This window comes from Aquarana catesbeiana, linkage group LG12 (genome assembly GCF_042186555.1).
Source record: "Aquarana catesbeiana isolate 2022-GZ linkage group LG12, ASM4218655v1, whole genome shotgun sequence".
Lineage (NCBI taxonomy): Eukaryota > Metazoa > Chordata > Amphibia > Anura > Ranidae > Aquarana > Aquarana catesbeiana.
In genome coordinates this window covers 219541237-219566749 of record NC_133335.1, presented here as the reverse complement: position 1 = coordinate 219566749, position 25513 = coordinate 219541237, and the positions used below count along the sequence as shown (strand labels likewise).

The window sequence follows — 25513 nt, the reverse complement described above, 5'->3', positions numbered from 1 at the left end:
AAGTTTTATTAAAGCTTAACCCAAAAACAAAAAAACAAAAAAAAGTAATATATTGCAGCTTACTGGTCCTTAGATGGGGTGACTGCATTTGTTTTATGCAGGGTTATTTTTTCCCTATTGGCTTTCAGCTGATTACACTGTCAGTAACGCTTTCTGTCCTAGGGTGATAACATTCACTTATGGTTCTATCAATGGGGGCCCAGCATTGTCCTCCTAGGTGTGACTCTCCTAGTCTGTACTACAAACCTCTCCCACTCGATCACATAGGGAGCCTTTTTTTGTAGTACAGGGGGTCCCCGGGTTACAAACAAGATAGGGACTTTAGGTTTGTTCTTAAGTTGAATCTGTTTGTAAGTCGGAACAGGTAAATTTTTTAAGTGTAGCTCCAGCCAAAAAATCTATTTTTAAGTTTTGTAGATAGCATAGGGAAGGGTTATCACCCTTGTAACATTTGATTTGCTGTCTGTGCCCCTGTTCAGAAGATTTCACCTCACTTTCTGTCCCAATGACAATTGTATTTTTAAAATTTGGGGTTATTAGGGAAATAAGGATAGGTGATAAAGCATCAGTGGAGACACCTTTTTCCCATATTAACTCTTACAGGAGTGAATTTCCCTTCCTAGGTGTAGATTTCCTCTCACTTGCTGTTGTCTCCCTCCGTTTGTAAGTAGGAGTCGTTTGTAAGTCGGATGTTTGTAAGTTGGGGACCCCCTGTACACAGAAGATAGCTGGGAAAACGTTGTTTGATATTCAGGGTGGGATAAGCCCCGGGTTCCCGCTGCCGCGACTTCGAAGCCGAATCCCAGTGCGACTTTGGCACAACTTGCATACGACTTCTTTAATAGGCATTGGCATTGTGTCTCACATCCGGGTAAACACGTGGATGGTGGCATCCCCAGCGGTTGTGGGCGGCGTTTTCCGCTCAGCTGGACGAGGCCTCCACTCGCTCTGGTGTTTGCCCCATGTGACGCTGGGCGGAACCTGGGGGGGCTGGCTGGGCGCATTTAATGGCCCTCATTTTGTGCTAACCGGTCCTCCGGCAGCACGTCTTTCACCAGGCACATACATTTGGCCAGCATTCATGCATCACAGGTAGGGGGATCTTTCTTAGTTCCCCCAGCTTTCCACTCAGATTTTTACCGCCATTCACTTCTTTTGTTTATTTTAGTTTTAGCACACTCTTTTCTCTTATTCATTTTCTTTTCTTCTCTTCCTTCCTCCCCCTTTTTCTTTTTCTCTTTCTTTTCCCCTCCTCTCTTTTCTTTTCCCCCTTCCCCCTTTTTTCTCCCCCCTCTTTTTTCCTCTTTCCTTTTCTCCCCCCCCCCCCAGCACGGCTCTCCCTCAGTTTCCGGACTTGGCTCCTTTTGGTGGCCTGTGGACCTCCTGGGGTTCGCACTGTACTGGCATGTGAGTATCCATTGGGAATGAGTGACTCTTTCTCTTCTCTTATACGTATACCCTTCCCACAACAATGCACATTGAAGTCTATTTACTGACCTTTATCTTTTTTTAGATTTTGGTGCAAACTGCCCTTGAAGAGTGTTTTGATACACGAAACGCGTCAGTTCACGCCATGCACCAATCAACCCCCCGTATTGGGTTTTAAACACATCAGTGTGTTTTTACAACTTTTGCAATTGTGTCAATTTAGAATGGGTGCATCACCTATTAAGGATTTTCTGCAGATTTTGGTGCAAACTGCCCCTGAAGAGTGTTTTGATACACGAAACGCGTCGGGCTTACGCCATGCACCAAACAATCAACCCCCGTATCAGGTTTTAAACACATCAGTGTGTTTTTTTTGTGATTGTGTCAATTTAGAATGGGTGCATCACCTATTAAGGATTTTCTGCCCTGTATCCTCTGGGGGCTTTCCATTCTGTTTATAATGTACTAATCATTGTGTACATACTGTATGATGTGACCGTTATCACATATCTATTATGATACTATGTTAGTGTTTCCTAATAAAATGATTTTTTTACAATGGTGACTGCTCCTTGACCTCACCTCACCCACCTCATCTAAAGTCCCAAACCTCTTTGCTTCATGTTCGTTTAGGGATGGAGACCTGTGTCTCATTTAAAGCCCCAACCTTTTCTGCTTAATTACTCTTTAATAGAAGTCAACGCAAGTCGTGCCAAAATCGCACCAGAAGTAGTGCAGGAACTCAAGTCGCTCCTATTAGAATGGTTTCTTTGCACTGAATGGGGTACGACATGCCGCACCGAAGTGAACTGGGCCTTAACTGGCATCTAGAGAAAAGATTTCCCCAGGTGGGGAGAGAGAAAAGAGGGCTACCAAAGTGACTTAACTGCCATCTGCATTTGTAGCAAAATGTGCTTAAACTGAACACACTCTGAATTTCCGCTGTTCTATCAGGAAATTTACTATGTGGGAGGCCCTGTTTGGACCTCTACTGCTCAGATGGAACATTTTCATACAAAGAACAGCTGCATCCAATCAGATGAAGCCAACTCTTTGGGTATTTGGTCTGAAGTGGCTGTTAGAATACAACATGTCCAACAGCAGATTTGTCCATCCGCAATGTATAGCAAGGGTGGAGCAACCCTTCAGGTTCTTTGATTAGGTCACACCAGGGACTGGTAAGCTGCCACATATTTTGTTCTTAGGATTATATATTCTTTAAAGTGTCTATCTTTGAAAACGTATCACTGGACATAAATGTGTATCATTTAAAAAAGGTAAAATGGCTGCAGTTCATAGGGATGCTTTCTAAACAAGACTCACCCAGTGCTGCCTTCAGCCGAGAATGGGGCGAGCAGCTACTTGCCATGATGTTCGAAAGGAATGCTATTCTGAGGTGGGGAAAAGACAGCTGCTTGTCACTGTCCCAACAACCCAGCAGTTTACTGTGAGCAAAACGTACATTGGCTTTGTGTGTTAGCATACACCCACAGAGCGCCAGCCAGAAGAAAGTGTGAAGCTGTGGCTGAGAATTGGAGGATCTCTGAGGGACTCCATGTGTTTAAAATGACAAGATACGTGTGTGAATGGAGTTCCTCAGGAGATCCTGTCATTGCAGCTAGCAACGTATCCCTACCCCAGCCTCCCATAGCATGCTCTCATGTCACCACACCATGTACCCAGCCCACACCCTCAGATTCTCGCACTCTAAATCTACCCAATGAAGAATATAATCTGTGTCACATGCACTCACTGGGGATGCAAATAATTTGGAAACAGTTATCAGTCTATAAAGCTCCTCAGATGTCAAAGGACTACAAGTTCCAGCATGTCACATAACCCAGGACACACTGGGGCTTCCAGCTGCATAACAACTGTATGGACAGACTATGCTTGCATCAGATAGCTTTAAAGTAGAATTCCAGCTAAATCCTAACTTGTCTTAAAATTGCTCCCTCCATTTCCCCCGCCCCCAAACACCTATACTGACTACCTGTGTAAAAAAAAAAAAAAAAAGGAACGAAGAAGGAGGGGGGGGGGGGGGGGGGTGTAGCTAATTGCCTATTTTCAGCTTCCTCCAGTCACATGATCCCCTGTGTCTATGGGAATGGAGGGAGAGCAAAGCCGGGAGTGATTATGTAACCCACAGGCTCCCATGGTGCAGCAGTGTTGTCAGCGGTCCCTCTTCTCCCTTGCAGCTGCCACTGGCTGACACAGGGGAGCTGGATCACATGACCAGACCGGTCTGAAAATAGGCAAGTATATCTATCTTTTTACACAGGCTAGTATGGGTGTCAGGAGGGGGGCATTTTTAAGACTATTGGGCTTTAGCTGGAATCCTACGTTAAGTTAAGGTTTCCCAGTAAAGAGTTAACCATTTTTTCCACCTGAGTGGGGTCGGGGAGTTTATTTTGTGCCTTCGCTTTTGTACACTCAAGAGCTTTGCGCCTGCACACTGCTTAGTAAACTATAGAGCAGGGGGAGGAAGAAACCAATGCAGAGTCTATGGATGAGGGATGAAAGACAAACACTTTGGCCAAATAAAGCAGTGTCAATTCACAGCATTCACAGGTTATCAAAGAGATTTAGCACCTAAAATATAAACCTTGCCATGCTGATATTTAGTGCAAGGCGGACAAGAGAGGCAGGGTATGGAATATCATATAAATCCAGATTAAAGGCATGCAGAGCCTGACAAACAATGGACAGATGGGTATGGCGTATGTAAAACTAAAAAAAGGGAAATAGACTAAGGTATTCTATATATATATAAAAAAAAAAAGGTTCCTACAAAGTACTATCACCCTGATGAAGGGCTTATGTCCTTCCCAATCACGCCAAATGTTCGAAAACCCAAGTTGAAAGGGAGGGGGGGGGGGGGGGGGGGGCTGTCAACTGGGAAAAACCCAGCCCAGTCTAAGAGGCTGAGGGTGTCTAATAAGCACTGTCCCCACTTTAGGCACATTTGTACCATAATGTTTCATTACAAAGATGGTTTAGTGGCCTGATGATCAATGTCTGTAAGTTTACTATTTCCTGGAAAACCTCTTCATAAGCAATGCTGTTTGATGTTCTCATGTACAAATTATGAAGCATTACTATTTGCATCCCCATGCGCTTATACTAGACACATACTGTCATTTGGTATGCAAGGCAGTGCTGTCCATGGCTTTCATGGGAGTGGCTGAGAATGAAATATTCATGTTCAGGCAGACTGGGTTTTTTTTTTTTTTTTTATAGATTTGAATGCAGCAAAGAAAAAAAAATGAAACAAATGACAACCAAAAACCAATCAGGCTTCATCTTTCACTCTCTGACTTGCATGGGGAAAATTAATTTTTTATTTTTTTTTATAGGGGAACAGCTGATTTTCCAAAAAATAAAAGCCTCAATGTACTCAGAGACTCTTATAAAAAAAGGTGATGACTTCATGATAAGCTGCATATCACAAAACCAGCACAGGAAAAAAAAAAAAAAAAAAGTTGTGCCCTGGTTTGCAGGAGAGTCTTTGACTTTTGATGGCCTCATTTGCTCCTCCCATGAACGGATATAACTATGCACAAAGATGGAGAGACTACCCATAGTAGTTATACAGCACACCCTTTTGAACAACCCCTGGAAATAAAATTAAGGAGGAAGGACAGCATTGCTGGCGGCAAGCTTAGAAGCATAAGCAAGTTATTTCCCCGCCAAGCCCCGGAGGATCTCAGGCTGTACCTGTGAGGTTGACATGCGGGAGGTATCTTGTCTGCCGGTAAGATCAGAGGACGACACGTTAACAGGAGCGCCACGATGTAATCTCATGCTGACTTTGCGCTCGCGCTCCATGCCAGAAACGGGTCGTGGTGAAGTGTTTGCTGTAACAGATTTTAAGAGGCAGGCCAAATGAACTTCAATCTAAAAGATCTTAGCAAGGTCCACATTTTACTACAGTGCTATATATAGCTATACTGCCGACGGAAGTAACATTAAAAAGGGAAGTTCAGGAGGTAAAGATACACCACTTTTTACTACCCTCGGTGAATCCTATATCCGTCCCCTGCCACCTCCAAGACTAAAAACTGAGCGATCAAAGACTGCTGATCTCTCAGTTTTCAGTCTTCAGCGAGCAGAAAGCCTGTGACTGTCGATCACCAGCTCTCTGCTCTGTCCCTCCAGCATTCACTGGAGCATCCTGCTGTGGAGGAGGCGGGAGTGGCTGGCTCAGGCTCTTAGCAGCTCGCCGAGAGGCTGAGACAGCTACTGGTCCAGGCATCTGGGTGGATTCAGACTTAAAAGTCGGGATCTTTTCAGAGCCTGGACCGGCTTAGTTGCGTCAACCAACAGTGGACTAGCCTGTCGGCTTAAAGCTGGTCACAGGAGTGCAGAACAATTGATAGGAAAAGCTGAGCCAGAGTAGCTTTGACCACAATTCTCCTTTAACCACATGCCGACCAGCTCACGACGATGTACGTCGGCACAAAGGCACGGCTAGGCAAATGGGCGTACAGGTACATCCCCTTTGAATTGCGGCATTGTGGGCGTGCGCCCGCCACGTACTCTGTGACCATGCCCGCGGGTCCCGCAGACTCTATGTCGGCCGGGGGGCCTGCGAACGTGTCACGGAGCAGCAGAACGGGGAAATGTAAACAAGGCATTTCCCTGTTCTGCCTAGTGACATGACAGGGATCTACTGCTCCCTGTCAGCGGGAGCAGTGATCGCTGTCATGTCAGTGGTAGCCCATCCCTCCCACAGTTAGAATCACTCTCTAGGACACACTTAACCCCTTGATCGCCCCCTAGTGTTTAACCCCTTCCCTGCCGGTGTAATTTACACAGTAATCAGTGCATTTTTATAGCACTGATCGCTGTATAAATGACAATGGTCCCAAAATAGTGTCAAAAGTGTCCGATATGTCCGCCATAATGTCGCAGTCACGATAAAAATCGCAGATCACCACCATTACTAATAAAAAAAAAAAAAGTAATAATAAAGATGCCATAAAACTATCCCCTATTTTGTAGATGCGATAACTTCTGCGCAAACCAATCAATATACGCTTATTGCGATTTTTTTTTAACCAAAAATATGTAGAAGAATACATATCGGCCTAAACCGAGAAAAAAAATTGTTTTTTTTATATATTTTTTGGAGATATTTATTATAGCAAAAAGTAAAAAATATTGCTTTTTTTTTCAAAATTTTTTGTTTATAGCGCAAAAAATTAAAAAAAACGCAGAGGTGATCAAATACCACCAAAAGAAAGCTCTATTTGTGGGGAAAAAAGGAAGTCAATTTTGTTTGGGTGCAACGTCGCACGACCGTGCAGTTGTCAGTTAAAGAGACGCAGTGCCGAATCACAAAAAGTGCTCTGGTCAGGAAGGAGGTAAATCCTTCCGGGGCTGAAGTGGTTAAAGATGGCCTTAACTATACCAGCTGTGGCAAAAAGGAGACCGGCAGAAGGCGAACTAGTCACCAGTATTACCCGTGGTCTCCCTTTTTACCATTACTGACATACCATACCTTGTTCTGCACGGTCTGTACAGAAGTGGCCATCTTAGTACAGAATCAAAGATGAGCTTCCTCCTGTCACAGCTGCCCCCCTGGGGAATGGACTGGTTGGATAATGAACAATAACCAGCAGGCAGTAGTGCCAATGAATCAAGGAGATCCTGCACTGCAGCATTCCCTCCAGCAAGGAGAACAGTAAGCTCATGACACAGGAGTACCCAGCTAATTTTCAGGCAATATTTCAAGCAAAAAAGTTTTTCAGGGTACCGCTTATTTACAGTTAAAGAAGAAAATAATCTACAAATAAATAAATGAATTTAAAAAAAAAAGAGAAGTTATGTTTTATGTCCTCCTCCCCACCTAACAGTTTTAGAATTTTTTGGGGAAGTGGGTACCTAGTTTTGTCAAGTACCCGGTCCCACTTTCCCTGGAATCATCTAGACCAGCGATGGTGAACCTTGGCACCCCAGACGTTTTGGAACTATATTTTCCATGATGCTCATGCACTCTGCAAAGTAGTTGAGCATCATGGGAAATGTAGTTTCAAAACATCTGGGGTGCCAAGGTTCGCCATCACTGGCCTAGACGATGCCACCGGAAGTCTATCCCCTTCCACAAAACCTCCTGGGAACAGAGGTTCCAGCAACCTGAAGGACCATTTACACAGCGAAGCGGGGAGCCAGCTGTGAAGCCCCACAATAAACATGCCGGAGCCAGGGACCCAAAGACTGGTATAATAGTGACCTGGGTGATGACAATGCTGAATCATTGGACAGGCAAGTGTCCTTTTATTTAAAAAGGCAACAGTTAGGCCCCTTTCACACTGGGGCGGGGGTAAAACGCTGCTATTGTTAGCGGTGCTTTACCGTCGGTATTTGGCCGCTAGTGGAGCGGTTTTACCCTCCGCTAGCAGCCGAGAAAGGGATAAAAACCACCGCAAAGCGCCTCTGCAGGGGCGCTTTGCTGGCGGTATCCCATTGATTTCAATGGGCAGGAGTGGCATATACACTGCTCCGAAGATACTGCTAGCAGGACTTTTTTTCCCGTCCTGCCAGCGCATCGCTCCAGTGTGAAAGCCCTCGGGCCTTTCACACTGGAAAGACAGCAGCGGCTGTTTTGGGTCGGTTTGCAGGTGCTATTTTTAGTGCAATAGCGCCTGCAAACCGCCGAAATGTGTGAAAGGGGCCTTACAGTATCTGTAGCTGTTGACTTTTAATTTTCCAAAAAATGACTGGAAAAACCGCTTTAACATTTCTAGATATAACCCATATAACAAAGAAAACATTGATGTTTTTGACTTGAGGTGCACTTAAAATCTAGAAAGCCAAAACCACTGGGTGGGAACAATAGCATGGTGCTTTACGGGAAGCTGGTCCCATTAAGGCAACACAGATGACTCCGTACAAGTTTACTTGACCCTGAGGGTAGAAGGGGGTGTAGCACTTCTGGTGACTGGACATGCCTCCACCCTTCCAGCCCCTTTCAGCAACCATTAGCTGTGAGTTATTTTTTTTTCTACTTCTTAGACCTGGCTAAAAAGAGAGCAGTGTTTTCTTCACAGACTCTTCTGCCTTGTCAACTGCACTCTGTCCTCACTTTTAATCAGGGCTGCTTTGCCACTGGGGAGAGGGAGAGCCCTGTAGACAGAAAGACAGAGCTTGCTGTATGAAACACTTTTTCAGGTAAACATTTTCAGAGCTAATCAAACATGATCAAATAGGTTTACTGTCTGCAATAGGGAACAGACAGAAAGCTGGTAAACATTCACCTGTACTGAGCGTTTTCTTTCATCAGCCTAGCCCTGAGGAGGTAATAAGACTGTATTAAAGCCCCTTTTCAGCCCTAACAAAATTTAACGTTTAAGTGAAGAAAAAAAAAAAAACTTGACTGATCAATATGAATAGGACACATTACTTTCCTCAAAAGTAGCCAAACAGGAAAAACAGAGCAATGGCAGTGGCCCCACCATACCTGTGTGGGAGGTTGGAGTGAGAGGAGTTGGTGGAGTGACTTCCTGGGTGCCTCTTAGTCTACCTGAAGCAGTGGAGGGTAGCCCTCGGGCTGCGGGGTTCCGTGTGTGTCTTAGACGCTCTTCACGCTCTCTCCGTTCACGTTCTGCATCTTCGGCAGCGCGGCTTGCCCCCTAAATGAAAGAATGAAAAGACGGTCAAAAAAACAGCACTACCTCCACCCTTCTGCGTGGTGTTCTATTTGCTTATATGTACGAGGTGGTATCAAAACTTTTTGAGACTAGCTCTGTTTACAAGAAAGTACTGTATCTCCTTCAAAATAGTCCCCTTGCACAGCAATACAGCACTCCCAGCGTTCCTGCCACTTCTGGAATGTATCCTGGAAGTCTTCTTTTCTAAGCACGCCAAGCACCTTCTGCGATTCTCGCTGGATCTCCGCAGCGGTGTCAAAACGACGACATTTGAGCTAGATCTTCATCTTTGGGAAGAGGGCGAAGGCCGCAAGGTGGGTACTGTCCATGATGAAATACCAGACATGGTAATGCACCTGCTGACAATAGCACCAGTTGCACAGCTTTCGATGTACACAGGACGATGTCTTTTGGCACACTGACTTATGAAGGTCAGCGCTCCAGGTGAGTGGGCGTGCAGCCTTGTGCTTCCATCTGTTGGCAGGTTACAAAACTAGTCTCCAAACTTTTTGATACCAACCTAGGACTTCCTAATTGAAAATATTCCTTTGCTAGGCAATATGACCATGTGTGTATGTGTATGTATGTGTGTATGTGTATGTGTGTATGTGTGTTTTTTTAAAGAGCCTGACCCAACCCAAATAAAACACGCTTCATTAGCACCCCACTGCAGCCAGAACAGAAATTTAAAGGTGTTGGACACTTAAGGTAGCAGTGATGTAACTCCCATGATCATAGGATAGTGCCCGGGCCCAGGGACTAGCTGCTAGACCCGAGCACTGCCACATGTGGGGGGGGGGGGGGGTGTATGTCACCAGTGTCTCTAAGACTTTATTCATATAGACATCAGTCTGTTTTAAAAATAGTATACAGGATGCTTTTGCAAAAAGCATTTAGTGCTTTTAAAAGGTATTTTAAAAGCACTAAACTTTAGTTCTAGCATTGGGATGTTAAAAACAGATCTTAAAAAGGGGTTGTAAAAGCTCGTGTTTTTTCACCTTAATGCATCATATGCATTAAGGTGAAAAAACACCTTGCAGACACCGGCCCCCTAGCCCCCCGTTTTAATTACCTGAGCCCAAAAATTTCCCCGCCTTCCCTCTCCCCACATGTTCCCGGCTCTTGATTGGATAGACTGATAGCAGCGCAGCCATTGGCTCCCGCTGCCATCAATCAAATACAATGACGCGGGGGGTGGGGCCGAGCCCTGAATTCGGCCTCTTTGGACGCCGAATTCTGGACTCGGGAGCGCGCTCGCAAGGTAGCCCCCTCGGGAGAGCGCTTATCTAATGCGGAGAGGAGCCAAAAGAGCTGCCGAGGGACAAATGGATGTTCGGGGCCACTCTGTGCAAAACGAGCCGCACAGTGGAGTCAAGTATGATATGTTTGTTATTTAAAAAAAATTAAAAAACGATCCTTTAGTATCACTTCAATGAAAGTGCTAAGATCTTAATGGACGGTGATGAAGCCTTCTGCAACTTGCTTAAAGTGATCGTCAGCATATACATATGTATATATATATATATATATATATATATATATATATATATATATATATCCCCACATTCCTGTGTCATGTAGAATATGCATTCAACAACAAATCAGGGTCGTAAACAATGGTGTCTGTAAGAAACTGCTTTACTTTCTAACATTCAGGATTCAGTCTCAAAAGGTTAAGGGCATAAAATATTCCCACTGAGACTGTCCCAAGTGTTTACGGCTTGCTTTACACCCAATGTGCTACATCCTAGCTCTGTAGTGTGCTCTGCGGGGGAAGTATTGAAGCTGCCTCGCAAATATGAGAACTCAGAACACTTCACAGTCCAGCAATTTACTCACAAATTTCAGCATGTTCCAGTCAAACACATAATCGTAGGAGAAGCCTTGACGGTGGAACAGATTCCTGAATAACTGCCTCAAGTAAGAATAGTCTGGCTTGTCATCAAAACGTAGAGACCTACAGAAGTTCAAGTAGGTGGCAAACTCCGCTAAAAGAGGGAAAAAAAAAACCAAAAAAAAACATAATAAATTTTAGAAAAACCATTTTCGTGCACACACGCTTTACTACACCTCAACATTGATGTGCAGGTTAAAGCACCAACTCCACAATTTTTTATAAAATTGCACAGCAGGTCTTGAAATTGAAAAATGTAGCTCTCTTCGTAATACTACCCATGACACTGCCCCCCCTCAGACAGACTATTCCATTTGTCCAGTACTGCGCCTCTTCTGGCTTGAATGACCACTGCAACATTTAACCCACTTTCTGTGAGCCCAGGTCATCAAGGACACAACCTTTGGAGGTGTAGAATTATGATGCCCAGGGCACACAGTGATTGGTGCTTGCATTGCATTTTACTCAGCAGTGAGGACTGCCTACTACTGAAAAAGAGTATCATTTAAGAATGTGTGTAAGTAATACAAATAACATACACACACACACACACACACACACACACATATATATATATCCCCACCAACCACTAAAGTCCACCCCTTGTAGCTTTCTGTAGTGGGGAGACAAAACTGCTACAGAGGAGAAAGCAGTGTTGTCACCCGCATGTAGACTGTGCTAGTCAATCAGCACCTGGCCACATACATAGTCCTGCCCTCTGCTTTCCAGATTGGCAGAGCTGACTTTAGATTGGTTAAGAAAAAAAAAAAAAAAAAAAAAAAAAACACACGCATACCAGAACAAGAAAACATGTTTTACTTACCTGCTCTGTGTGATGAAATTGCACAAAGCGGCTCCAATCACCTTTCTTTCGGGGTCCCTCACTGCTCTTCTGGCTCCTCCTCTTCTCTATGTGCACCCATAGAAAGTTGCTTCCTAAGGGGGCGCACGTGTGGGCTCGATCCTGAACAACGCTGCCTGCCTCCATAGACACACACACACACAGAGTGGATTGGCCCCGCCCCTTGCTCACTTGTCACAGCAAAGCCTGTGAGAGCGGGGTGAGAAGAGAGCCATGCTGGATCGAGTGAGGACTAAAGTAAGAATAAGTGGCAGTGAGGGGGCGATTCCGCTACTGGAACATTGGTTTAACCTTAATGCAGAGAATGCTTCAAGGTTAAAAAAAAAAAAAAAAAAAAAAGGTTTAGGCTTTAGAACCATTTTAACCTCTCCCTGCCTGCGCTATACCTGAAAGATGGCTACAGCGCAGGCTCACATTGCCGGGAAGGAGGAGGTCTACGGGTGTCCTCCCATGATCACGCTGCCCACGACAGGGATCTGTGATCGCCGTGTCCTTAGGACACAGCTGATCACAGATCGGGGTAAAGAGCCAATCACAGGGGTTTTTTTTTTTTTTTTTTTACCACTTGACCAGCTGTGTCCAATCACAGCATAAACAGAATTTACCGGTTATCGGCAATCTTCTCCTCATGCTGACAGCGCATAAGAAGAGGAGAGCCGATGACCAGCAAATCCACACAGGGGACATCTACACTGACAATCGGGGCACTGATCTGATTAGGTGTGCAGCCTCAACAATGCCCACAAATTCTGCCAATCTGTACACATCAATGAAAGAGAAAAATTACTTATTTAGAAAATTTTATAACTGAACCTAAGAAAAATACTTTTTCCAAAACTTTTGGTCTTTTTTCGTTTGATTGGGCCTCAAAAAAAAAAAAAAAAAAAAAAAAAAAAAAAAAAAAATTGATAATTTGGTTTGGGTAAAGTGTTACATCACCGTGCACTTGTCATTCAAAGTGTGACAGCTCTGAAATCTGGACTGGGCAGGAAGGGGGTGAAATTCCCTGTGTAGGCAAGGAGTTAATGCTGACCGCCTACCATTGTGAGCTGCAGTATTTGCGAAGAGGAGTGTGTGAGCCACAAATGGAAGGATTTGGCCAAGTTAATGAAGGTTAAACACTTTAATCACACGAAAAGATTAACCATTTCAATACCGGGCACTTATACACCTTCCTGCCCAGACCAATTTTCAGCTTTCAGTGCTGTCGCACTTTGAATGACAATTGCGCCGTCATACAACACTGTACTCAAACTAAATTTTTACCATTTTGTTCCCACAAATAGAGCTTTCTTTTGGTGGTATTTGATCACCTCTGGGATTTTTATTTTCTGCTTAACAAATAAAAAAAAGGACCGAAAACTTTTTTTGTTTCTGTTACAAAACTTCGTAAATAAGTAATTTTTCTTCTTCACTGATGGGCACTGATGGGGCTGCACTGACGGGCACTGTTAAGGCGGCACTGATGATGGGGCACTGATAGGTGGCACGGATGGGCATGGATTGGCACTGATGTACACTATTGGTGGTACTGATGGATGCCAATCAGTGCCAAACAATAATGCCTGCCAATCAGTGATGTCCATTGTAAGCATTGATTTGCATACATTGTGGGCACTGGTTGGCATCCCTGGTGGTCTAGGGTGACATACCTGGTGGACCTGGTAGCGTCACTGGTGGTCCAGTGTGGGCATCTTCAGGGAGGCTGTGCTGATAATCAATCAGCACAGACCTCCCCTGTCAGAGGAGCAGCCGATCGGCTCTCCTCTACTCGCGTCTGATAGACGCGAGTGAGGAAAAGCGACCAACGGCTCTGCCTGTTTACACTGTGATCAGCCGTGATTGGACATGGCTGATCACGTGGTAGAGAGTCTCCGTCAGAGACTCTACCTAGATCAGAGTTGCGGTCTTTCAGACTGACACACCGCAACAACGATCACCGCGATGCGCGCCCCCGGGGGGCGCAGCGGCTTGATATCCAGGCGACGTCATATGACGTCCTTTGCCAACGTCCTATTGCAATATGGCGGGTGGCAAGTGGTTAAATACCAAAGGATAGCCTAAATCAAAAACCTTTACAGCTGGACAGCCTCTACATTTTTTTTCTCATTTGTTTCAATAGCAAAGTACCAGCAGGTATACTGGTTCACCTGGCAAACTTACAAGGGTAACTTTTACATAAGACTTCGATAGGCGTTGACATCTTTTTCTCGCTGATGCGTTCATATTTCTGCCTCTTGGTGGCAGCTTTCAGTCCTTGCCATGGAAGGGAGCCCAGGTTGAAATACATCAGCACGTAGCCGAGTGACTCCAGATCATCTCTGCGAGATTGTTCTTACATGGAAAAAGAAAAGGAAAATGTAAGACTGTAAAAGAAGACATTACTTTTCCTCTCCTGCCAATAAACACAAAAATCGCGGCCTCTCCGGTACAGGTACGTGATTTCGCCCTTCCAGGTCTGGGGCGCACACGCGCTCCGCTGGCAACCAGCTAGCTCCCACTCTGATTAGACACAGTAGGAGCCAATCGGCAGGTCTGGCGGACCTGATGTCTGCCGGGACCCGCTTATCATTCCCAAGACAGAACGGTGGTCTGTAAACAAGGCAGATCACTAATCTGACAGGAGAAGACAGAGATCTCATCTTTCTGCTAAGCAGGAACACGGATCTCTGTCTTCCCACAGTACAAGCACCCCCCCCCCTCAGTTAGAAAGTACTCCCTAGGGACACATTTAACCCTTTGATTGCCCCTGGTGTTAATCCCTTCCCTGCCAGTGTCATTAGTACAGTTACAGTGCATATTATTTAGCACTGATCGCGTAATAAATGTCACAGGTCCCCAAAAAAGTGTCACTTAGTGTCCAATTTGTTCGCCGCAATGTTGCAGTCCCGCTATAAGTCACTGATCGCCATTAATAGTAAAAATAAATAATTTCATAAATCTATCCCATAGTTTGTAGACGCTATAACTTTTGGGCAAACCAATCAATATAAGCTTACTGGGATTGTTTTTACCAAAAATATGTAGCAGAATACATATTGGCCTAAATTGAAGAAGAAATTTGATTTTTTCTCTTCTTATTGGAAAGTAAAAAAAAAAATAAAAAAAAAATTATACAATAATATGAATATATAGATATATCTATCTATATATCTATATCTATATCTAGATATATCTATCTATTCTATCAGTTAAAGTAACGCACTGCCTTATCGCAAAAAAAAAAATGGCCTGTCATAAAGGGGGTAAAACCTCCTGGGGCTGAAGTGGTTAAAGAGCGTCACACGGCTGGCGCTCTACAGATTATCTGTGGATTTGCATGGTTAAGACCACTGTTACTCTAGTTAAGGTCAGCAATTAAAAAGTCACGTTAGCGACAAGTAAGAGCAATAGTGCAAAACTGCAAACAATGATTCAACCAGATCCAAAGCTACAAACCTATTCCCCTCCCAATAAGGTGACATTAACATTTAAAGCGGACCTTTCCCTAAATCTCACATCAGCATGTATCTTTACATGCTGATGTGAAATGTACCAAATTTTTTCTTAATATATGTTTGTTTTTCAGGTTTACTTTTTTCTCCTCTACTTTCTGGCTTCCTTGAAGACTGTGACGACATTGCCTTTCCAGGAGACATCTATGTGCCCCGGGCTATGTCGCCATTTCCTGCAGGGAAATCTTGCACCTCAACTGTAAAATTTCGCAGTTTTGTTATGCTGTGTACATGCAGGAAGTGCAGGGCATCATCAAGCTTCTCACCGAGAGCTCAGGGAAGGGTTTGTTTTTCTTTTAACAGATGCACGTAGTGTTGCACAACGCATGATGAAACACATGACATCATTATTATACAGAATTTATGTAGCAGCAACAGTTTACGCAGCTCTTTACAACATAAGCGAAGACAGTACAGCAACAATACAAGAGGGTTAGAATGGCCCTGCTTCTGGGGGCTTACAATCTAACAGGGAGAGGCTGGTGAAACAAAAAGGTAGTAACTGTGAGGGATGAACTGATGAGGGAAGTAGAAGATTCAGTTAGCTGGATAGGCCTCTCTGAAGAGATGAGTTTTTAGGGATCGCCTAAAAGTGGGCAGAGTAATAGATAACCCAACAGATTGGGGTAAAGAGTTCCAGAGAATAGGAGAGGCTCTGGAGAAGTTATAGAGACGAGCATGGGAGGAGACAAGGGAGCTAGAGAGTAGGAGGTCTTGAGAGGAGCAGAGAGGATGGTTTGGGTGATATTTGGAGACAAGATTGGGGAGGAAGCTCAGGGCAGAGTTGTGAATGACTTTGTATGTTATTGTTAGTGTTTTGAATTTTGTTGGGCAATGGGAAGCCAGTGGAGGAATTGGTGGAGAAAGGTGTTGGACACTGAATGGAGGCCAGTGGAGGGATTGGCAGAGAAAGGTGTTGGACACTGAATGGAGGCCAGTGGAGGGATTGGTGGAGAAAGGTGTAGGACACTGAATGGAGGCCAGTGGAGGGATTGGCAGAGAGGGGGTGGCAGGCACTGAACAGTTGGTAAGGTGGTTGAGTCTGGCAGCAGCATTCATGATAGACTGAAGAGGGGATAGCTTGCAGAGAGGTAGGCCAATGAGGAGGGAGTTACACTAGTCAAGACGAGAAATAACATGGGAGTGAATAAGTTGCTTAGTGGTTTCAACAGTTAAAAAGGGGTGTATTTTGGAAATGTTACGGAGGTGAAGTCTGCAAGATTTGGACAGCGTTTGGATTTGGGGCTCAACGGACAGGTTAGAGTCCAGGATTTTATGCGCTTCATCTCACGCATGCGCTGTATCACAAACATTTGCAAAATGGCAGTGCCGGAAAAGAGGGCCCATGCAGCACCGATCAGGGGAAAAAAAAAAAAAAAATTTATCATAGGAAAAATTAGCAGTGTCACGAGGGATATACTGTAGACAAGTATACAGAGTAGGGACAGGAATGGGCAGGACCCAGGGGGAATATGGCTGGGGGAACAAAATGTTCAAAATCAGGAATGGCTGATCTACATTCTGTTGGAAGTGGGCACCCTGTGCTATGGTACAGCTATGATTGATTATACTTTCAGTTGTGTGACTGCACTGTATACTAGATGTGAGCAGAGGGGACAAGCACTTTATTTCAGATCACCAGCAAGGCTGCAAACTGCTGGATCTGACATGGATTTTCTAATCAAGGTAACTTCCTCATATTTGAGATCACATGCTCAGTTTGACGGGTGAGGAATCCACTGACACTAATCAGGTGAGTGCCAGTGTCACTGACCCCATCCCTCTACTACCGCCATCCCTCTGCCTCTGATCCCAGCCATCAAAAATTGAGTTTTTCTGACTGCTTGAATTTTTGGATAAAACATTTTTAACCATGTGCCTTCATCGTGATGCATTGTAAAATCAAATCGAATCATGGACAGGCAAATCACAATCAAATCGAATCACCAGTGAAGATGCACACCCCTAGGGTGTACATCTAGTCTTCTGCAAATACCAACTTTTAGACAGTCAACATACGGTGGCGTCTACCAGGATGCTTTAAGTATACAGGTATTGTTACTTTTTTGTACAATAGGGTGCCTGCTATTCAGAAAAGCTCTGACTAGCGTTACTTTGGCTCAATTAGTTTTATTTTAAACCTTTTTTGTGACCAAAGGTCATAGGTGCCTAGACCAGATTTATCCAGAGACTAGGATTAAGCATGAAAAGTTGTAGAGATCTTTTTTCCCATGTTGTAAACATTTTATCAATTTAGATCAATAAAGGAGTATTATTTTGACTGTTGTGTGGGCATCCACTACATTAAACACTATAAAACAGCAAACGTTTGTCCACTTACCTATGCCCAGGTGAGTGTTTATGGAGGCATATCTTGCGGTGCCGGTTAAGTTCTTGTTTTCGCGATAGGGTATATGCTGGTGTGTGCGGGCATCTCTGTACTTCTTCGCAAGGCCAAAGTCTATAATGTAGACCAGATTTCCTTTCTTGCCGAGGCCCATTAGAAAGTTATCTGGCTTGACATCTCGATGAATGAAGTTCTTGGAATGGATGTACTCAATGCGACTAATCTGCAACGACAAGAGAGAAAGAACATCCATGTTTTACCCTGATTTTTTTTTTTTTTTTAAATTTGCATGGCTGTGGGAGTATACGTGCTGCATTCATCAACAACCATAGTGTAAAATAAAAACCCACACAAGTCAAGCTGGCCTTTCAGATCTGCAAAAAAGGTGTGCAAACTGGCACTAGTATGCCCAAATACACTTTGAACAAACTACAATATCTTGCCGATCAGTCAACCAAAACAGGTAAAAGGCACAAGCACAGCTTACTCAGCCTGCAAAATGATCTATGGAACTTTAGATTCCATTCACACTTGAGCGACTTGTCATGCAACTTTGGACATCAAAGTCGTATGACAAGTAGTTCCCCGTGTTTTTAAATAATAATCATTCATATACGTTCGACTTAAAGTTGCAGCAAAGTAGTTTATGCACTACTTTGGTCTAACTTTCATGCAACTTGAGGGCCATAGACTACAACGTTAACCTTCAAAAGATAACTGAATGTTATACAATGCATTGGTTGTCCATTATCACTGGTCAAAGCCAAACCCCACCCAACGCTCAACCCCACCCAACGTCGTTGCAATTTTGGAGTAGTACCAGTGTGAATGGAGTCCAAGTCCAAAAGCAGCAGCGTCCTTGATTGCACACTGACCTGTACAACTAAAGACTACGCATAGAGCATTTTCCAATCAGATTTTTTCCTTGTCAAAAGAAGTTTATTGAGTATACAATGTTATAAAGATACATAAAGTAAGTTTACAAGGATCTATAAAGTAAGCTCATTGTTTTACAGTAGGGTTTCTATAGGTAAATATAATGAAATTTCAAATATTAAACATTGGGTTTACGTAAACTTAAATTAAAGATATATATCATTTCCTTAGTTACTTTTGTAGGTATTTAAATGATTTATACCTACTATACATATTGTTTACAAGTAGAGTGTATATAGGTCAAATAAATTCTGATAATGAGCTTTAATCGTAAGGTGGAGAAAAGGAAAGAAAAAGAAGAAAAAGGGTTGAAAGGTAGAGGTATGGTCCACAAGGTTGTCCCGCTCGTCAGTTTATTATTCTTTTTAGTTCTCTTTGAAGCCTTAGAATGGGTGTCTCTGTAAGTCATTTAATCTGTTACCATGGCAACAGGACAGAGTCATTGAAGTTTGACAGGAACTGTTGTTTTATCCAAGGATGCCAAAGTTTTTCAAATTTTGGAATTTGATTTTGATCGATGGCTACCATCTTAGCATGGGACATTGTATTATTCATTCTGTGAATTGTTTCTGCTAGTACCAATGTAGGAGATTTCCATGCCTTGGCCACTGTTTGTTTTGCAGCCGTTATTAGTTGGATCATAAGTTTGAATTGAGAGAGTGTTAACCATTCCGGTTTTAGATTAAGTCAAGTTAAATATGGATCTGGTTGTATTATTTTTTTAAATATTTTAGATGCAATCACGAAGACTTCCTTCCAGAAGGTTTGGATTACTGGGCACGTCCACCATATGTGTAAATATGTGCCTATTTCTGGGCATCCTCGAAAACAAAGAGCTGAGGTATTAGGTGAATATTTTGCCACTCTAGCGGGTACAAGGTACCAGCGAGTTAGGACTTTATAATTTGTCTCCAGTGCTAAGATGTTGGGTGAAGATGACTTAGATGTGAGCCATATGTTAGACCAGTCCGTGTCTTCTAAACCAATCAGATTTTTTCAATGAACGTCACCAATATCTTAGTTAACGTAGCTCTAAAACCAAGACATCTTTTTAGCTTTATATAGAGAAGGGGGAGACTGAAACCAGTCAACTTGTTTTCCTTTGTGTTCCATTGGGAAGCTCTTCCTTGACTTCTTAGACTGCCATCACCAGAACAGATAGTTACTTAGTAGGTGAGGTTGAATAAAGACACAAGTCCAACCTATGTGTGTGATTAAAATGACACAGATTGACACAATGAAAGATTTTCCCTCTTATCGTGTTCCAGTGACCACTTAAGTTTTCACTCACTTTCAATTCCAGTGACATTCACCAAGAGAGAGGGTAAGTCTTCCCAAAACGTGGACACAAGACAGAAATCAAAACCCAACAAGGATTCTAAGCCTTTTACATACAAATGGCAGCCCCAATGGCATCTATCTGAAGGCAAATTTAGAGGCAAGGCAAGAGGACATTGTGTAACATGTGCAGTCCTCATCATAGAAACCAATCACACATTCACAGCACAAGGGTTTGGATAGGAAAATCTGATTGGCCGCTTCAGGACAGAACGGCAGATGGTTTTCCTCTCATGTAAATGAAGGTCAATCTAGCACATCTAAGCACCTCCACGTTTCAATTGAATTTGCCATTCAAATAGGATTTGTTCTGAATTCAATAACACTTAAATGCATCTTTTTTTTTTTAAATTAACTAGTGAATATACCTGAATCTGACCTGGTATCCGCCTCTTTTCAATCCCCTGTACAGCTGACCCCAAACTGGGAGTGGGGAAGGGGCGGGACTCTTATAAAGGAAATGAACAATTTGACAGGAGGAGAATGAACAAGAGAACCTCATCAGTCTCCTCCTACCTACTTCAGCACAGGGACAGGGTAGTTTTAGCAGCACATTCCTTAAAGGGGTTGTAAAGGTAAACATTTTTTCACCTTAATGCATTCTATGCATTAAGGTAAAAAAACTACTGACAATACCGCCGCCCCCAGCCCCCCCGTTTTACTTACCTGACCCCTCGAAAGTCGGCTGCTCGTTCCCGACATCCATTCCGCTGCTCAGCCTGGCCGCTGATTGGCTACAGTGGATGGATTGGAAGCAGCGCAGCCATTGGCTCGCGCTGCTGTCAATCACATCCAATGACGCGGCGCGCTGGGGGCGGGGCCGAGTGATACAGCGAGCGGCTATAGCCGCCGGCTGTATCACGGGAGAGCGCCCACAATAACTAATCACCATGCGAGGGAGCTCGCATTGAGGTGGTTAGTTCTTGCGGGGAGGAACTGAAACAGCCGCCGAGGGACCCCAGAAAAGCAGGTTCGGGGCCACTCTGTGCAGAACGAGCTGCACAGTGAAGGTAAGTATAACATGTTTGTTATTTTTAAAAAATAAAAAAAATTACCTTTACAACCCCTTTAATCCTAACAGAGAAAAGTAATGTTACTTGTTTGCCATTACTATGTGCAAACCTTAGGAGTGAGTAGAAAAATACAAATCCTTAAAACAGGTAAAAACGCTATATGTATTTATTCTGAGTATTTACATGTTTCCTTGAAATTCAACTTTGAAGTAGTACTAAACTCTGCAAAATACTCATCTACAACTTCCAGAAATGTGACAGTTGCATTCTTCGGCGGCCGCTTTCATCTTCTCCTTGAGCTGCTTCTGGGTGTCTGGCCACCCGGGGATGATCTGCGCATGGAAGTCATTCCAGCATATCCGGAGTGTGCCAGGAATGCACACGGAGCCACGCATGTACAGCTCCATGCCCATTCATTAGAAGACTGTCAGCAGGCAGGGAAGTGCATTTCATTGCAGGAGACACATTTTCTGCAATAAAAAGCTGCCTGCGGTTGTTAAAGTGGTTCTAAAGGCTGAAGGTTTTTCACCTTAATGACCTTCTGAGTGCAACCCCCAGTATATTTAGTAAGCCCAATCTTGATCCAGCCATGCAGGCAACAGCAGCAGCTCTCTCAATCCTCATTGGCTCAGAGACAGCAGTGAGTGCTATTGGCTCAAGCTAATCACAGCCAGTGAGAAAAGGAAGGGGGTGGCAGAGCCATGATATAGCAGCGAGTTATTGGCTTCTGACAATCACAGCCAGCGAAAAGGAAAAAAGGGGGGGGGGGGGGGAAGAGCCATGCTCTGTGTCAATGGAAAGAGCCAGCTCGGGGAGTGAGCCCACACAAGTGCCCCCCACAGCACCTGGGGTGGTGGAGGAGCCAGGAGTGCCAGCAGGGGACCAAAGAAGAGGAGGACCAGAGTGGCTTTGTGTGGAACCATTACACAGAGCAGGCAAGTATGACATGTTTGAAAAAAAAAAAAAAAAAAATTAAAGTTACGTACCGGTAACGTCTTTTCCTGTAGTCTTTCAGGACAGCCACAATAGAGAGATAGTCTCCTCCCCTTCCTCTGGAAACACTGCGCCAGCCCATAAAATCTCTCCTCCCCTGCCAGACCTCAGTTCTTTCAAGAGTACCTCCGGCCAGCTGGGGAGACACAAGAACACATTAATAACATACCAATCAATATCATTACCATATTGCGTTCTGGTCTTTAATAAGACCCCCCCAAGCTTAGGGTGGGTAACTAGGGCTGTCCTGAAAGACTACAGGAAAAGACGTTACCGGTACGTAACTTTAATTTTCCCTTTCCGTCATTTCAGGACAGCCACAATAGAGAGGATAATCGAGCACTTACCAATTAGGGTGGGACTACGGCTTGCAGAACTTTTCGCCCAAAAGCCTGCTCACCTGCCGCCACCAGGTCCACTCTGTAATGTCTAACGAAAGTGGAGTAGCTGGACCATGTCGCTGCCTTGCATATTTGCTCTGGCGTTGCTCCAGCCTTCTCTGCCTGGGAAGTTGCCACTGCTCTGATGGAGTGTGCCTTTATGCCTCTAGGGACCTCCTTCCCTGCTAAAGAATATGCCTGCCCAATAGCTAATCTAAGCCACCTGGCAATCGTGCGTCGGGACGCTCTGAGACCCTTTCTGGCCCCAGAAAATAAAATAAATAGAGAATCAGACTTCCTTATTGTTTTAGTCATCTCTAGGTATTGTAGGATACACCTCCTTACATCTAAAAAATGAAGTTTTAGTTCCCTTTCACCTGAAGGATTGGGACAAAACGAGGGTAGGACTACTTCCTGGCTTCTATGAAAGCCTGACGCCACCTTAGGCAAAAAAGCTGGATCAGTCTTAAGGACTATCCTGTCTGGCAAAATAACACAAAAAGGAGGTCTAATTGATAACGCCTCAATTTCGCTGACCCTCCTGGCAGTTGTCACTGCAACTAAAAATACTGTTTTTAGGGTAAGTTCCCTTAACAGGCACTTGCCCAATGGCTCAAAGGGACTTCCCGTAAGGCTCTGTAAAACCAGAGATAGGTCCCACCCGGGAAAGGGAGGACCCCTGGTAGGTCTCTGTCTTGACAGTGCCCTAAAGAATCTGACCACCCATGGATTGGTAGCCAGAGACTTCTCCAGGTAAGCACTGAGTGCTGAAACCTGACTTTTAAGGGTAGCTACAGATAAACCCTTGTCCGCTCCACACTGCAGAAATTCCAACACAGCTACGGGACTCTGCACCGAGAAGGAGTTTTCTATGCACCATTTGTTGAAAAGGAGCCAGACCTTTTTGTAAATCTTACGGGTCTCCTTTTTCCTACTGTTGAGGAGGGTAGAGATCAAGCTCTCTGAAAACCCCTTGGATCTTAATATACCCTCCTCAGTAGCCAGGCCGCTAATTTCCACTGCTGCACCTGTGGGCAGAGGACTGGACCCTGCGACAGAAGATCCTTTCGAGGTGGAAGGAAAAGGGGAGGTTCCGCTGCTAACTGACTGAGGATTGAAAACCATGCCCTTTTCGGCCAATGTGGAGCTACCAGAATAAGAGAGGTGCTCTCTAATTGAAACTTCCTCAGAACCGCCGGTAATAGTACCGGAGGAGGGAAGGCATAACATGTCCTGAAATGCCAACTCTGAGATAATGCGTCCACTCCCAGTGCTCCTTCCCCTGCGTTTAGGGAGAAAAAACAGGGGGTTTTCGCGTTGTCTTTTGAAGCGAAAAGATCCACTTCCGGGGGTCCCCATTTCTCGGATATGAGATTGAAAACCTCCTGGTTGAGGGCCCAATCTCCTTCCTTTAGACTCCTCCGGCTGAGAAAATCTGCGATTATATTCCTCTCCCCTCTCAGAAAAACCGCTGAGAGTGAGAGAGTGTTGGACTCGGCCCAGCTTAGAATGTCTTCTGCTAGGGCCAGCAGACTTCCGCTCCTGGTGCCTCCCTGCTTGTTTATATAGGCCACGGTGGATGAGTTGTCCGACCGTACCTGTACATGGTGGCCCTGGAGTTCCTTTTTGAAGAATCTGAGGGCTAGGCCTACTGCCCTCAGCTCTTTCCAATTGGAAGACCTCTGCAGCTCGTCGCCCTTCCATGTGCCCTGCGCTAGAAGGGATCCCAGATGTGCCCCCCAGCCCTTGCCACTTGCATCCGTGGTTAGGATCTGTGGGACTGGGATGAGCCACAGACGTCCCTGTGACAAGTTCACTTCCTTCCTCCACCACCAAAGAGATCTCTTTATTTGATGGGGAACCTGTACTAAGGTGTCTAGATCCCTCTGACTGTGGTCCCATACTCTTAGTACATATGATTGTAGGGGGCGAAAATGTAATCCTGCCCACTGTACTGCTGGAAGAGTAGAAGTTAGAAGGCCTAATGTTGACATTATGGACCTCTTGGACACCAGATGGTTGCACTGGAGGGAGAGAACTGCTCTGTCCAGTTTTAGAATTTTTTCCCTTGGAAGAAAAACTCTCGAGAGCGTAGTGTCCAACAGGTACCCCAGGTACACAATGCGCTGTGAGGGAATGAGACTGGACTTTTCTAAGTTCAGCAGCCACCCCAAACCTGTTAGAACCCTCTTGGTTAGATCGAGGTCTCTGATCAACTGTTCTGGGGATACTGCAAAAAGAAGCAGGTCGTCCAGATAGGCTATAACTGATACCCCCTGGAGTCGCAGGAAAGCCAACGCCTCTGCCAGTACCTTTGTGAATATGCGGGGCGAGGAGGATAGCCCGAAGGGCAGCGCTTGAAACTGCAGATGCAGTATTGTGCCCTGCAGGTCTACTGCTAAACGGAGGAACCTCTGGGAGGTTTCTGCGATAGGGACGTGTAAATATGCGTCTCTGAGATCCAGAGACACCATATAACAGTTGTGTGGTAGCAGGGCCCTGACCGTAAAGATTGACTCCATGCGGAACCTTTTGTAGCAAATTGACCTGTTTAAGGGTTTTAAATTCAGAATCAGTCTGAATTTTCCCGAGGGCTTTTTCACCACAAATACGTGGGAATAGAACCCCTCTCCTTCCTGCCCCCTTGGTACTCTGTGAACTACGTTCTGAATCTCCAGTTCCTTCAGGGCGTCCACCAAAGCTTCGGCCCTTGCTGTGCAGCTGGGAAGCTTCGTAACAAGGAACCTTTGCGGGGGTGGTCTTGAGAATTCCAAGAGATACCCCCTTCTTATGACCCCCAGGATGAATCGATTGGGTGAGAGGGTCTCCCAATGTGGAAGGAAGGCCCCCAGTCTTCCTCCCACCGTCCCTAGAGAGTCATTGATCTTTACGGGCCTTCTCAGGAGGGCGAAAAATCGCCCCTCCTCTGCCCTTGCCTCTTTGGCCCCAAGTTTTCTTCCCTTGCTTGGGAGATTCCCTGCCTTTTTTCGGACGAAACCCCTTTCTCGTCTGAGCTGGGGCTTTCCTCTTAGGCGGAAAGGACTTCTTTTTGTCCGCTGTACGGTCTAAGACCGTCTCTAAACCAGGGCCAAAGAGTAGATCACCTGTCAGGGGTATCCCGCACAATTTGACCTTGGAGGCGGTGTCCCCCGGCCAAGTTTTCAGCCAGAGCGCTC

At 44.8% G+C, this 25513-nt stretch overlaps 1 protein-coding gene across 2 annotated transcripts in view; it reads right to left on the bottom strand.

The window, feature by feature from the left end:
• The window catches only part of CSNK1D (casein kinase 1 delta), a 62101-nt gene that overhangs the window by 10818 nt on the left and 25770 nt on the right, over positions 1 to 25513 (bottom strand). The window contains exons 4-9 of one of the 2 annotated variants that reach the window (XM_073606697.1): positions 17672 to 17900; positions 14000 to 14170; positions 10920 to 11068; positions 8891 to 9062; positions 5146 to 5285; positions 2752 to 2819 (exon numbers count right to left, since the gene is read on the bottom strand). In XM_073606697.1, coding sequence (XP_073462798.1) covers positions 2787 to 2819; positions 5146 to 5285; positions 8891 to 9062; positions 10920 to 11068; positions 14000 to 14170; positions 17672 to 17900 — 894 coding nt within the window. In that variant the 3' untranslated portion in view covers positions 2752 to 2786. The remainder of the gene's footprint in view (positions 1 to 2751; positions 2820 to 5145; positions 5286 to 8890; positions 9063 to 10919; positions 11069 to 13999; positions 14171 to 17671; positions 17901 to 25513) is intronic. The other variant, XM_073606695.1, reaches the window with a different exon arrangement.